Below are 14,895 nucleotides of genomic sequence, written 5' to 3' on the forward strand. Positions count from 1 at the left end.
AAGCAAGGGACGAGCTCGCTCAAGGCCGGCGAGGCTCGACCTCACCAGGTTCGGTGAGTTAGGTGATGCTTGAGCCTCGACCGAGGTTGCCAGAGCCTCACCAGATCTAGTTAGGCAAGGCTCGAGCTCGTCAACCTTGGGCGAGCTTGTCCCTTGCTTGTGGCCAGTGGCTGGCCGTCACCTTAGCCGATGACAGGCCGAGGAAGAAGGTAAAAGGAAAAGAAAAAAATTTAAAAATTGATTTTTAAAATATTTTTATTAGAATAAATGTCTCATTAACTAAGAACCCGAACCCGAGCACCGAGAACTTGAGCATGGCGGTCGTGGACCTGAACCTGAGTGTCGAGGACCAAAACTTGAGTATCGGGGACTCTAGCACGGCCTTTATGCACTCGGGCTCGAATGCTGGAGCATCAGGCATCGAGCACGAGCACTAGGGCTTCGGGCCCGACCTTAGCGAACCCAGGGCACTGGGGTCCGAACGTCAGGGACTTAATCTTGAATGCCGAGGACCCAAGAACCAATGTTGGGGTTTCCGTGCTAAAGCATAGAGTTTCGGGTCCAAGTGCTGATAACTAATCATATATTTGGAAAATGTTTTTTGAAATTTTAAAGAGAAAATCATTATCCATAATTAAAGTATAGGTCGGAAATCATTTTCCGTTGACTCATTTTCCCAAGCAAATCAAATGCCGAAAAATAAGGAAATGTTTTTCGCGAAAAAAATAGAGTATAAGTTTAAATCACCAATGCAATTTAGCCAAAAATTTAGCCTTGTTTTACTTAGAAAATTCACATTCTAAAATTGACTAAATCACGCTGACAATGACAATGTTCTAATATATCTAGTTAACAAATTTGAAAGATGTCGGTGCTACTAAAACAAAAGAAAAAAACCAAAGGAAAAACAGAGAGATGACATATGTCGAGAATCTAACGCAATTTATATTTAACTTCTTTTAACAGGCTATGTACCACCGTAAAAGATTATGATTAATTTTCTCTTAAAATAAAGTACCACTAAATGAAAAATCAATGATTGCACCAGCCAAATGGGATTAAATGTTTCATGTTGGCTGAGTCTCTACGCTTGCGCTCCTCTAAACACATTCATCTAAAAATTTAAAGTTATAAACTAGGTTGATTATAATGTGATTAGATTTCACGGCCCTCGGTTTAAAAAATTGTGTCAGCGTGAGTCCAATCATGGAGTACTCATGTATTATAAGTACGTTTTTTTTCCCTAGTTAAATCGATCCTAGAGTATGGGGCGCCATCGAGAATCATTGCGGGCCATTATTTTTCCGAATTTAAGTAAAGCTTAGTCATAGTCCCATGATAAGTCTGGACTAATGCTGTGAATTGACGAACTAGCAACTAGCAGACAAAACTATTTATTTAAATGGGTCACGTGGTGCAGGTTACTTTACCCAGCAAGCTTGCCGATTTCAGCCATTTCTGAATTGGGCGATCTTGCGAACCTCCCGATGCCATGCAGAAGATTTCAGGCAGACGTGCACGAGTGCCCCGCGGTTGAGTGTTACGAAGACTATCGTTAAGATGAGGCGGATGCTAATTAATTTTGTTGTTTTTTTTCGCTATATTAATCATCACTTTTAGGAGCCACATGGATATTCTCCTTGGGAATTTGATTATAATTATTATTCTTGCAAATAGAAATTATAAGGAGATAATTTGGTGGGTATACAGGTTATTCTAGTCCATACCATGTCTATTTGATTTCTGTAAATAGTCAGGACCAACATACATATGACCCCTGGGTTGAGCGTTGGTTTGCGCTCAGTTCCTTTCACGAGAGGTCCTGGGTTCAAACTCGCTCATCGGTGATTTAAGTGGGGGATCGTGGCGGTGGGATGCTGCGCTAGCCCCCCTCGAGGACTAGTCGGGTATCACCGCTGGTTTGAGCCCTAGCTCACCGGCCGCGCGGATACCTTGATTATCAAAAAAAAAAAAAAAACATACATATGACCTATTTAGCAGCAAAACTTGAAGGGGGAAAATTTGAGTCGAACGTGGACCTCAAACTTAAATTTATAGATAGAGAACATGGACAAGGTACCTATGGCAAGGTACCTATGGCTTTTAATTATGAGTTTTTTTTCTTTATTTTCGCTGAGGCCTTCTGGGTAATCAATCTTTGTATTTTAATTTAAAGTATCTAAAAAATTAGATATTGTATTTGCGAGCTATAATGATTTGCTACGAAGAGCTTATTTTAATGACATGACTAGGGGCTAGTATGCACTTTACAAAGAGAGTATGCTTGGCAAGGGTCATGACATCCTTGCGACTGCAAATGGCGAGGGGATGTGACCCCCGCTTGCACCAACCATGGTCAAGCTCAAGCCAACTTGTACCTTGTGGTCATAGGGGCAGCAACACCTCTAATTGCGCGTGTGTTCTAGCTATTTTCGCCTAAATAGAGTAGGTACCACTGTACACTCTGTGTGTTTTGTGAGGATCTCGACACCAATAGCGAGGGGTTACGACCCTGGCCTGCACCAACCTGTTCCTTGTGGTCACAAGTGTAGCGACACACTCGGCCGCGTACGTGTAGAGATTTAAAAATGCCCTTGTCTAAATATAGTGAGTGTCATTGGACCCTATGTGTTCATGTCAAAGGTCACTATTCACCGGCATCTGGGTAGTGTTGGGCCAACCCTGTGCACTTCCCTCTCTCCTCCCGCCCCCCCGGGGGGCACCATAGGACCATATCATGTCCAAAATTAGCCACATAAGCGACATTCGTCGGTAATTTTATTTAGTGGCGGAGGGACTTAATTCAACTAATTGCAAATGTTAAAAGAATTGCATTGCACAAAAGAATAGTAAATAGATCAAATTGTACAGACAATGGTACTTTTAAAGGACTAGATTAATCCGAATAATTTCGTCAAGAACATTTCTACTACACTTCCGCGCGCGCACGTACAGAGAGAAGAATTTAAGAATCGTAAATAAACCAAATTTGACATTGTTAGTAAAAGTTAGTTGACAGAAGAAGAATTAAGTAATGTAAAAGACTTTAGAATTGGGAACCAAACAGATTCTAAGTTGGTTTGACGTTTCCAAAATCGGCAGTCGAGACAATTCTCCTTGAAATTGGCTTGAATCCGAAACCAGTTCCGATCTGTTACTAAATCGAACAAGCCCATTGCACACACCCCCAATATGTTGCTATTAGAATGTACTATATCTGCCTACCATATATTACAATAGGGAAAATTACCGGAAAAGTCTTAAATCTATTATACGGATATCAATTCAGTTATAAACCTTTCAATTTGGTCATTTTAATCCTAAACCATTTAACAATTTGCCAATATAGTCCTATTGGCTAATTTTGATTGAGAATTGCTGACGTGGACGTCCTACATGGCACGACCGTCGTTGATGTGGGCAATTTTTTGCATTTTTAAATTTTTTTTGAATGTTTTCTTTCTTCCTTGGCCGATTGCTAGACCTTGGCGATGGTCGACCGTGCCAAATCTGGAGAGGTCTAGCTCACCACTGGTTGGGTGAGGATTGATCTTGCCAGATCCGGCGAGGTCCAGCCTCACTAATGGCTAGGCGAGGCTCACTCTTGCTGGATCTAGCATGGTCGAGCCTTGCTGGCCCTCACCTATGGCCAATGAAGAAGCAAGGAAGAAGGGAAAAAAATTCAAAAAGTTACAAAAAGCAAAAAATTGGTCTACAACAGCGATTTCTGGCCAAAATACTGGAAAATTTATATTGACAAATCATCTAAAGGTTTATGAGTAAATTAACAAAATTGAAAAATTTAGGGCTAGGTATCGATAAAATAAGTTCAGGACTGTTTGTTAATAACATTCCCGTCACATGGTCCATGAAGTCTTTCCAAACGATTATTTTCATTTTTCTTCTCCATGAATCAAACACCAAATCCCAACGTGGCCCTCCAAACACCTAGTTCGACTGTCAAAAATTAAATTAACTGACTCAGCAATTACTCTCTCCTCCGGGGTCATTCTGCGCAGCCCCATCTTTCAGAGCGCAGTTTCACTGCCGAAACGTCCAGACTCCACGGTAGCTCGCGTAGTGGGACAAAAAGTGGCCTTCACAACGTCATTAACTTAGGAACCAGTAAAATCAGTAATTAATGCCTTCGTCATCGCATCGTACTTTAGAAAAGATAAACAACACTAACTACACGAGAACTACACACTGCTACTGCACTGCCCCGCACTGCACTAGACGCTACGCTACGACCTCTGTTCTCGCACCTCCCGTTTCGTAGCCGAGCGCGAGAAGTGAGAACCCCCCCCTGAGACAGCGACATTTACTGAACTGTCCAAGTCCCAACTTGCGATCTCTGCCAAAATAATTGACGATCGAAGCCGAAAGGACAAGAGTTCGGGGATCTCCACGTGGGCCACGGGGGGGTGGGGGTGGAGGGGAAGCTTGCAGGTGACGTGTCCCGCGCAGCTGCTGACGTCGTCGGGGAACTCGAAGGGCTGCTGCTGCTGCTGCTGCTGCTTCTTCCTTCTTCTTCTTCTTCACGCGAACCTAAGAGGGTGCGAAGATCTTTTGCTTGGAGAGGCGTTCATGAGAAAGGGCCCCCCCGATTTTGGCGTCGTTCGACGGAACGGAGTTTCAGTTTGGGCAACAGTCGATCGCATCGAAAATGACAAGAGAGGTGGAAACGAGATCCGTACCGTCGTCGCCTGTTCTGACCGCACTCGCTTTCACAAGATAGAGATCGGGTTATGTGCGCATCACCTTTTTATTTATTTTAAATTACGTGCACATAATTCTTTTTATTTTCTTTTTTACTTAAGGAAAAACAAAATTCAATCATCTTGATGATAGGACACAAGAACGTAATAACGAAAGCGAATTGAATTGAAAGAAGAGGAAGCGATGGATGCCGAACAAATATCACGAAAAATTTCAAACCGATTCCTTCTTATCGTATCTATTCAAGAAAGAATTTCGTTCTACAATAAAAAAATACCTAAATTGATTTACTAGTGCTATATTCATCTCGAATTAATTTTCACGATATAAATAATCTCAAATTTGTGACAAATCTATCGAATCTTGAGACAAAATTAGGGCAAAATTAGAGATTTTAGCGAATTTTCGAAACTTGCGAGTGCTCTTCGGGCAAATTTAATCGATTTGAACAGTTTTCTAAATCTCTATTCATTTTCTTCGAATCTGGCTTTCCCAAAACGACGTTGTTTAGGAAACCCATTTTTGTTGACTTTCCATGTCGAATCCACTTCACACGCCAATATTTCGAGTTGTTTGCTGCATGCATTTCCAATTCAGCAATTTAATGAAAATATTGGACGGAAGCTAACAGATGATGGATTTGTCACATGAGTATTTGTTTTAGATTTTTTCTAACACGAAAATTAGTTTGGGTAAATGCAACACACGTGTATCATATTGTGATATTTTGTGAAACGAAATTTGGTTTGGAGTATAAGTAGCACGGGTGCGCCAGTTTGGGGTTTTCTAGTTACACGAAAGTTAGTTTGGAGTAAACGTGATCCGTGTATACCAGTTCGAAGGTTTTGGTGGTACTCACGCTAGAGATATGAAGTTTCGTCCCGAAAACCAGTATAGTTAATGAATGGACCGATGATTTGTCTCGAGCATATAATTTATTTTTAATTTTCACACGATTCAAGAGTCTCTTTGAATTTTATTACATTAGAGGTGGTCAACTGACATGCTCAAGCTTGTGACTCATCAAAAGTTTAGGCTAAAAATGGCCCCAAGATCACGGCAAGTTGGTGTGCCCAAACTTGTCCTTAAGCTCAAGAATTGGGGACAAGCATCTCCCGATTCTCACCAACAAAGATCGAGAGGCGTAGGCTCTTGGACAACAGTCTTATATAGTAAGGGGAAGAATAATGAACAATGAATACTTGCTCGTCTTTATCAGAAAAGCGTCAATAAGGGGAAGAATAGGCTAAGTGCTTAGCTATTCAGGCCAGTCCACACAGCCGGGCCCGTTTAGTTTCTGTGCAAAAGCCCGAAGATACTGCTCAAACCCTTTTCTGACCTAAAACCGAGCTCAAAGCTGAAGCATCAATACAACACATGATTCTCACATTTCGCACCTTGGAGCTATGATGCATACAGTTCTTCACATCCCCATTCGGCACACCTGTTTTGATTTCTGGTTAGATCTTTTTACCATCTAGCTATCAGTTTATAATGTCAAGCTTCTTACATGGGGAAGTCATTGCTAACCTAGAGTCTTCTCATTGAGCGATCTCCAAGAAATAATGGAGTTGGTTTAAGATCTCATATGAAACCGCATATTAGAAAGAGTGTTGTGTGGAAAGGATTTAATCCCAATAGCAGAAGTTTCCTTGAGATTCACGTTATGTTTGGAAAATACATTAAAAATTCTTGCACGTAAATCACTGAATGACTGGCATGTATATTTGGAGTTAATTTTATAACCGAATTATCCATTTGTCAACCCTTTAAACAGTGACCTTGTAACTTTATCTTTTATTTCGCTAGTGAACCTAATAATAGTTCTTTATATTGGCAAGTAAAATTATGATTAAACCTTTTTTTTATACGAAAATGGATAGAGCCCGAAAATTATATCGTTACTCTCGTTATAAAACATGATATAATCCGATCCCTTAACAACAAAGGAAGCAAATCTATTGGTGGCCTATCTAATGTAAGATTAAACCTTTAGTCGGTACTTGGGAGGGTTTTTCAGAGTTTCAAGAAATAGACATATTTAGCTGAAAGACATATTTAGCTGAAAGAGATGTAAAGAAATGGAGACTAATTGATATGTGACCACGTACGCATGGAGGAAGCCTGCGAAATAATGGAGATTTCAGATTCTTCGACATCAAATCCGAGAGATATGGACCAGCTAACAAAAAACAAAAGCGATTCGTCATATATTAATATGCCTCCTTGTACAGCAAACTTGTACATTGTCGCGCCTCGACTAGTCGACGGTCCTAGCGGAACAATCTTGTTTATGCGCATCAATCTCTTTATGCCGGTGTTCGCGTGTACTAAAATTGCGAGGAAATAAAGAACATCGACAGAAGTAAAAATCTTGTTCTTCAGGTGTTTGCACGTGCTTCTACTTGGTCGGAATCTGCTTTTTATACTCGTCATCCATAGCCGCTTGGGGATGGCACATGTATCTTGTACAAAAGAATATTGTACAGCTAGGGTTTTAAGTCTAAATCTAAAAAAGAAGAAGGAAAAGTAGCCCCAAATCTCGAATCGGTTTGAACGTTCAAATCCCGGCCAAGATTAGTTCACTCTTGTAGGGCTAGGTTGCGCCAAGCTTCTTGGTTCGGCTTAGCAAATGGGCCTTGAGAAAATGTAAATGCCTTTAACTTAAAGCCTATTGGGGAAATGCAGATTATGTTTAGTAAAAAATCATTTGTAAAGTTACTTTAGGCCAAATAGTGTTTGGCAATTTTTTTTTGCAAATGGCTTATGGGTTTATTTTTTTAATAAAAAAAGAAACCCTTTGTCGGCTCCGATGAATGGTGAGGGACGCCGATGAGCCAAATTTGGCATTGGCAGCCGTCGCTCGAGGTCACGACCCCAGGCAGCCCTCGCTAAGGTCGCGCGACCCCAGACGACGAGGCCTAAGGTCGCGTGACCTAGGCGATCGTCGCTTGGGTCACATGACCTAGGTGACTGTTGCTTGGGCGGTTGCGTGACCTCAGGCGGCTGTCGCTAGGGTCGTGCTACCTCGTTGGCCCTTCGTTGTCTCGATCTGGCCTCGTCGGCTTTGGCTGGCCACTCTTGCGCAAAGAAGATGAACAATAACAACGACTTGCAAAATCAAAAAATTAAAAAATTAGTGAGGGTAGTTTTCGAAAAAAAAAATTAGTTTCAACATTTGACCAAATGCTGAAAGCCCAATGCTATACCAGCATTGGGCTTTCAATCTTTCCAATGCTGGCTTTCACTTGAAAGCTCCTTAGGAAGACTTGCCAAACATCCAAGCATTTTCGAAGGTTTTAGGAGGCCGAAAGCCTCTTGGGAAAGCTAAACCAAACGCACCCTCAATGCGTTTGAGCAACACCTAAAGACATGTAAAAACCTTAAATAGTTGACAGGTCGGGCCCGATGCGATCTTTGGATCATGTAATTCCTTCCGGATCAAAAGATCATGGCTCGCTGAAGCCGAAGCACGCTGACTTACGTTGAAATTTGCATATCAAGATCGTAATTGCCGGTATATTGGTTACAAATTTATATTCTTCATCTTAGACGTTTGATAGACCAATGAAAAAAATTACAGGCCCAGATCGAATGGAAGTGTTTTGGTCCGGGCCAATTCTATGCTAATCCTAATCCAATATGCTTCTCCATTGGGTCATGATCTTATTCTAGGAATACACGTAGAAAGCTCCACTGACGTAGGGCTAAGAAGTTTGTCAAATCACTTTCTCAAGACCAAATTGCCTCCCCACTATGAATTGTTGACTAAGATTTTGTAGTTTTGAGTTCTCTTCATGATAAGGGTCAACTAAATAATTACAAGTCAACGATTACTTTACTAAGAGGAAATCAGCTCGAATTACTTATATATATATTATAGATATATTTTGGTCGGAAAAATTACATATATTTCGACTATCCCAAATCCAGTCATAAACAAATAGAAGATAAGCTGAAGTTAAATTCATCTACCACATGTTCGAATATTACACCAACATAAGCGCACGCGATTGCGATTATTCAAGCCAACGTGCTTGGGTCGTCCCCTTCGTAGCAATCGGCGACAGCCACGCTCCTCTGCACGTTCTTGTAAGTGTACCGCCGGGCCAAGAGCATGTAGAAGAGCATGTTGACCGCCGCCATCCCGGCCAGAAGCCAATAGAACTTGTCCAACTGGCTGCTGTTCAGGTCCTTGCCGAACCAGCTGCGGCCATGCTTCTCTGTCAAGTGATCGACTGCCGTGATCATGAGGCTGCTCAGGAAGTTGGAGGCCCCGATCACGCTGAGATACAAGGCGATGCCAAGGCTCCTCATGGAGTCCGGGACCTGGTCGTAGAAGTACTCTTGCAGCCCCACCAGAGCGAAGCCATCACCGAAGCCGACGATCAGGAACTGTGGGGCAAGCCAGTAGACGCTCATGGATGTGGAGCCTGTTAGAGGGTTCTGCCGAACGACACCCAGCCTCCTGTGCTCGACCACAGCGGCCACGGCCATCGTCACAACTGAGAAGAACATACCGATCCCAATCCTCTGGAGGATCTTGATGCCGCGCTCTGAGCCCGTCGTACGCCGCAGTGCCGGCACGAGCGCCTTCTCGTAGAGGGTGACGGAGATGATCATCCCAATCGCGGCTAGTGCGTAGATTGAGGCCGGGGGGATCAGGAAGCCGCCAACCTTCCGGTCGAGGGTCGTGCCCTGCTTGATGAAGAAGGTCGACGCTTGCGCAATGCATACGCCGAACGGCAAGGTGGCTAGCCAGATGGGGATCATGTTCAGGATCAACTTCATCTCCTCAACCTCGGTCACACTTGCAAGCCTCCATGGATTTATTTGCTTCTCAGTTGAACTTTCATTTCCCTCAACAATAGCAGCCTTGTCTAGGAACCTGATATAGAAGTCAATCAAATCAAAATTGGATCAGACTAGAGAGATATTAGATAAAAATCAACTGAGATTTCACGATGTTCTCTGTTTCAGATATCCCTTTTATATGCATATAGAGGCGAGAAATTGCAATGTGCTATCTTCGTGTGAAAATAACATTGACCTAGATTATGTGTATGAGCTTACTTAAGGGTCTTGGTGTGGCACAAAAGCCTGCCTTGTGGCTTTTCGGACTTTGAGACTTCATGCAATTCTGACGGATCCGAAGGATGAGGAAGATTTCTCTTGGCAATAGCTGCCACCAGAACTTGCAACATCGGGGTCAAGGGGCTTCCCGTCGGCGACCGATACCGATAGTAGGGCCTTCCAATGATGAAAATCACCAGAGACATGGCCATGACAGCGGTGAGGAGAATGTCGGCAGCACCCCAGTTGACGTGGTCCTGCACGTAGACGACCACTGTGACGCTGAGCAGGAGCCCGCAGCAGAGGCCGAAGTTCCACCAGTTGAAGTAAGACATCTTCTTCTTCCTCTCCTGGGGGTGGTTGTCGTCGAACTGGTCGGCCCCGAAGCTCTCGAGCGAGGGCTTGTGGCCTCCTGTCGCAATTGATATCAAGTAAATGGCCAGGAAAAACACGACCTCATGCTCTTTCCTGGGTTCCTGGCACATGTGGCCAGGCTCGCAAGCCTTCAGGCTCGGGACAAACCAGGACATCGTCAGGAGAATCAGACCCTGCCATTTACCACATCGAGAGTTGGTTAAAATCGGATTGGGCCCAATAATTATCCGTAAACATTAGCATTTATCGAGTTACATATATGTACCAGGAGGTAGATGATCACGGAGATGAAGACCGTGGAGTAGCGGCCCAAGTAGGCATCGGCTATGAATCCGCCGAGAAGGGGCATCAGAGTGGTGACACCAGACCAGTAGTTGACGCTCTTCGCTGCTGTCTTAATGTCCTGGTGAATCACCCTGGTGAGGTATAGAATCAAGCTCGTGGCTATGCCAAAGTAACTCAGCCTCTCGCTGAACTCTATCGCTGCATAATTTTTATCGTTTTGTCAGAAAGGAAAAATTTTGTTGGCAGAATGTAATTACTCATTACTAGAATGTGTAGTCTCAGAAATGTATATGATGGCTTCAATTGATCGCACTATGGTCCAAACACGACGTACTGTTTGTGTCCACTGACTAGGGACAACTATTATTGAAATCTATATGATTGGTCGGTGGCGCTCTATGTTATTAAATTTTGGGCAATTAATGTTCGAGAATCGCAGAAACCATACGATATATTATGTGACCAACCAAGTCAACAGCTGTAGGAATAGAATATTAGGAATTTTAACGGGGGAAAAATCACGTAAGAATGGAGTATACATGCTAAACTGAATCTTGATCATTGAAGATGGTGGATCTCACGTGAATTTCATTAGATCTGATGATCCAGATTAAATTTAGTATATCTACAGTAGTATATCTACAGTCACGGGACACTTTCTCTATACATGGGTCCAACTCCACATGAGTGATTTGTGTACCCCCGCATGATTGACCTTTCATATTCTCATTTAAACTTTATGTGCTTTTGTGGATTTGAGAGTATATATGCATTCCTAAACCAAGAAATAGAGCACTAGTCACTGTTGGATGCACATGGTGAGCTTGGGCCACCAAGCAAAAAACCCTCATAGTACTCGAGAATTTCTGTGTTCTGTCGAGAACCTAGAACCGGATAAGCATAACCAAGATAGAAATCTTTTTGTACGAGGAAGATGCCTATAAAGCTTTGTCAATTGAAATCCAAGGAACCCAAAAGGAGCATAAGCCCAAAAAAAGGCAGGGAGAAGCAAGTGGCCAACTGATCTTATTCGATACAGCTGCTGAAGTTGATGGATCCTTTGAAGAGAACTGTTCGATGACAAGAAGGAGAGATATTTTTCAAAGAAATTAACAGTGTCGTTAAGCAATTGTTTTCACGCGCTAGGGGTAGAGGACTCAATGCATGCATCTATCACGAGGATTCTACACTTCAAAGGAAGATTGGGTTTCAATAACTCCATCCTCTCTTAAAAAATAAAAAACCCGAAAAGAATAGAGAAAAATTTAGCATAGGAATTTATAATGAAAATGATAAGTTTCAAGAGAATGATCCGGAGACTTCAATCAAAGGAACTTCGGTATGAACAGAGATTCTGTATATATTACCAAATTTTCCCTCCGGCATAAATAAGGCAATTATTCCATAGGTTATCTTGTAGAGTGCCTAAAATGCTCGGGAAAGACATTTATAAAAGAGTTTTAAGTTTCGAAAGATTGATTATATATTTTACATAAAATAAAAACAACACTTTTGACCTGGACGTGTAGTCAATAGAGAAGATCGTTAAATTCAATTAATAGTCGTCTCGAACTGGTCCTCAAAGAAATTAGACTTTCCCTTTCCTCTCCACCATGACCCACAAATAAATTTTGCTTTTTTTGGGAGATTGAGCACCGATCAAAATCTGCCTTGTCTACGATTGGATCAGCACGAAAACCCTGTGGCCACTTTTTCTGATAATGGTGAAAGTTCTCAGGTCCGCGGATTCCAAGTGTTGTTACGCTTTTAGCCATACATCAGGGGTCATCACTATTCAACGCAATCGCAATCACGCACACTAGAGAAAAGAGCAAATATGCGTTTTCCTCTAATTGGACTATGCAAAGAAAGCTGCTTTAATGATTCTGTAAACTATGAAATTTTCCTAAGGGTGGGCCGAGCTTCCTCCTCTAGATAATATATATCCGATTCAAAGAAGACATCCGTATATTAAGGGCAATAACATATATATATATATATATATATATATATATATATATATATATATGTGTGTGTGTGTGTGTGTGTGTGTGTGTGTGTGTGTGTGTGTGTGTAAATATATACTAGAATAAGCATTTTTATTTTAAAACATCAAATATGCAGAGAAATATATAAAATACCAACAAAAGTATTCTACATCGAACATACGTACATATGTATATAGTAAAGTAGCACAATAAGAATGCTCACTCTTCGTGAAATGACACACTATTCTTTTGAAGAGAATAAAAGGTGGGTTCACAGAATTTGTAACACACAAGGATTAGTGGTGCATGGGAATTGTCACAATGCTTCCAATATTAATTTTCAGTGGCCTAGGGGAGCAAATGCAACTTTAGAGAGAGAGAGAGAGAGAGAGAGAGAGAGAGAGAGAGAGAGAGAGAGAGAGTTGCTTGTGTTGTAAGCTTTAATGGGGCTATAGTTTACGTTGTAAATATTCCTCAGCAATAATGAAGTGAGATATGTAGTAGATATTCCTCACCAATGATGAACAGAGAGGCCTTCCAAACCCCTGTGGAAGCTCGAAGAGGGGCTCTTCCTTTATAATCCAGAGAAGAATCATGAACCAATTCCTCCTGATCGTTATCCCGATGATGAACTGCGTATCTTGCTTCAGTTGATCCATTTCTCTTCTCCATCTTTCTTTTTTCAGCTCGAAGAGAGAGAGAGGGGGGGGGGGGGATTGGAAGAGGGGAGAGAGAGAGAGAGAGAGAGAGAGAGAGAGAGAGAGAGAGAGAGAGAGAGAGAGAGAGAGAGAGAGAGAGAGAGAGAGAGACAGAGAGCGCTTCAATGACCTAAGTTTAACTTAAGATGTGATGTTAGGACTTTGGGATGGTTGTGAAGGACAAGCCACGCTTTGGAGCTCCTTTTATAGAGAGGGGAGAATGGCCTTTGGGACTGGGGGAGGGTTGAAGTTGAGATTCCAAAAACTGTAGGTATGAACTGGGAGGAGAGTTCTCAGCCTAAGAATTCGGCGGTACTTGATTGTGAAGAGAGAGAGAGAGAGAGAGAGAGAGAGAGAGAGAGAGAGAGAGAGAGAGAGAATGTCTTCATTTTTTCAATCCACTTAGAAGACGTGGCTGTTGGTGTCTAGATGGGAATGGCATCCGTGCCCAATAGGAGCTTTTCCCTACCGCACTTGGACCAAAGTCAGCAAGAAAAGTGGCTTACCCTTAGAAAAAAACAAAAAACAAAACAAAAGAAGAAGATGAAGAAGAATATAGTGGATATTGCATAGGCCCAACAGTGTAATTTTTAGATAGTGCTACTGTTCTTATCTTAAATTCACCTTAAATGCGAATCAAGGAAAACAACTAAGAAACCTCGAATTATAATGTGCTCGAGGGGAGTGTTGCTTATTTTTCAGTTTCAAAGCCCATTTTAATTGGCTTAATTCCAAAAAAAGCACCAACTTTAGGTCGATGGACAATTCTGATCCAAACTTTTTTTTGTCCAGTAAAAAAACACTAACTTTAGGTCGAGAGATAATTCTGGCCTGAACTTATTTTTGTCCCATAAAAAAGCACAAACTTTAGGTCGAGAGACAATTCTTGCTCGAACTTTTTTTTGTCTCATAAAAAAGCACAAACTTTAGGTCAAGTGACAATTCTGGCCCCAACTTTTTTTTGTCTCGAAAAAAAGCACCAATTTTCACTTAAATCCCAAATATGGCCCCCATTGACTTAGAACCATTGATTATTTAACTTAATTATTCCACCTTAGCAATAAATCCGTATGGCTTGTTGACTGAATTTAAAGCAGTATTCATTGTCTTATTTTCTGAGCCACAGCTTGAAAAATAACGGTGAAATTATTCGTCTCATTCACTTCACCAGTAAGTGAAAAATATCTCCAGATTGAATCTCTCTGGTCAGATGTAATCTGAAGCTGACCACTGCTTGTCGACATACGTCATGGACGAGATTCGCCAAGCTCACTACCATAACCTTTTTTCTCAAATAAGGATGACTTCAGACAGAAAGTCAACGGGGGCCAGATTTGGGATCATGGTGAAAGTTGGTGATTTTTTATGAGACAAGAAAAAAATTGGGGCCAGAACTGTCACTCGACCTAAAGTTGATGCTTTCTTACGGGACAAAAAAAAATTTGGGCCAGAATTGTCCCTTGACCTAAAGTTGGTGCTTTTTTTTGGAATTAGGCCCATTTTAATTAGTGAAACATGGAATTTTTTTGAAGAACATGAATTTTCTACTTTCGATGGCGCTCACATCCTACTTATTGAATTATGGTAAGTGTTCCATTTCATGCGAGTTTAATCACATCCAAGTTTATGCGAGATGGAAAAAGATCCTAACACACACAAAAATGTTTAGGGTTTTTTGGATTGGGATGCACTCGCGTTCTCTTGATTGTGTAAATTAATAGAGCAACGTGCAATTTAAGATGCTTTTCATCTCGGAG

The 14,895-nt window shown here is 41.8% G+C and overlaps 1 protein-coding gene across 1 annotated transcript; it reads right to left on the minus strand.

Annotated features, from left to right (window-relative positions):
• Positions 1–8,571: 8,571 nt before the first annotated feature.
• On the minus strand, positions 8,572–13,166 carry LOC115694589 (protein NRT1/ PTR FAMILY 5.6-like). The gene is made up of 4 exons (XM_030621682.2): positions 12,956–13,166; positions 10,433–10,650; positions 9,793–10,340; positions 8,572–9,607 (listed from the first exon to the last, which is right to left on the minus strand). The coding sequence occupies exons 1-4, from the start codon at positions 13,110–13,112 to the stop codon at positions 8,743–8,745; spliced, it is 1,788 nt and encodes a 595-aa protein (XP_030477542.1). The 5' UTR covers positions 13,113–13,166; the 3' UTR covers positions 8,572–8,742.
• Between the last annotated feature and the right edge of the window lie 1,729 nt (positions 13,167–14,895).

Source organism: Syzygium oleosum, unplaced genomic scaffold (genome assembly GCF_021117445.2).
Source record: "Syzygium oleosum isolate NSW1041296 unplaced genomic scaffold, Sole_v2.1 Sole_v2.09, whole genome shotgun sequence".
Classification (NCBI taxonomy): Eukaryota; Viridiplantae; Streptophyta; class Magnoliopsida; order Myrtales; family Myrtaceae; genus Syzygium; species Syzygium oleosum.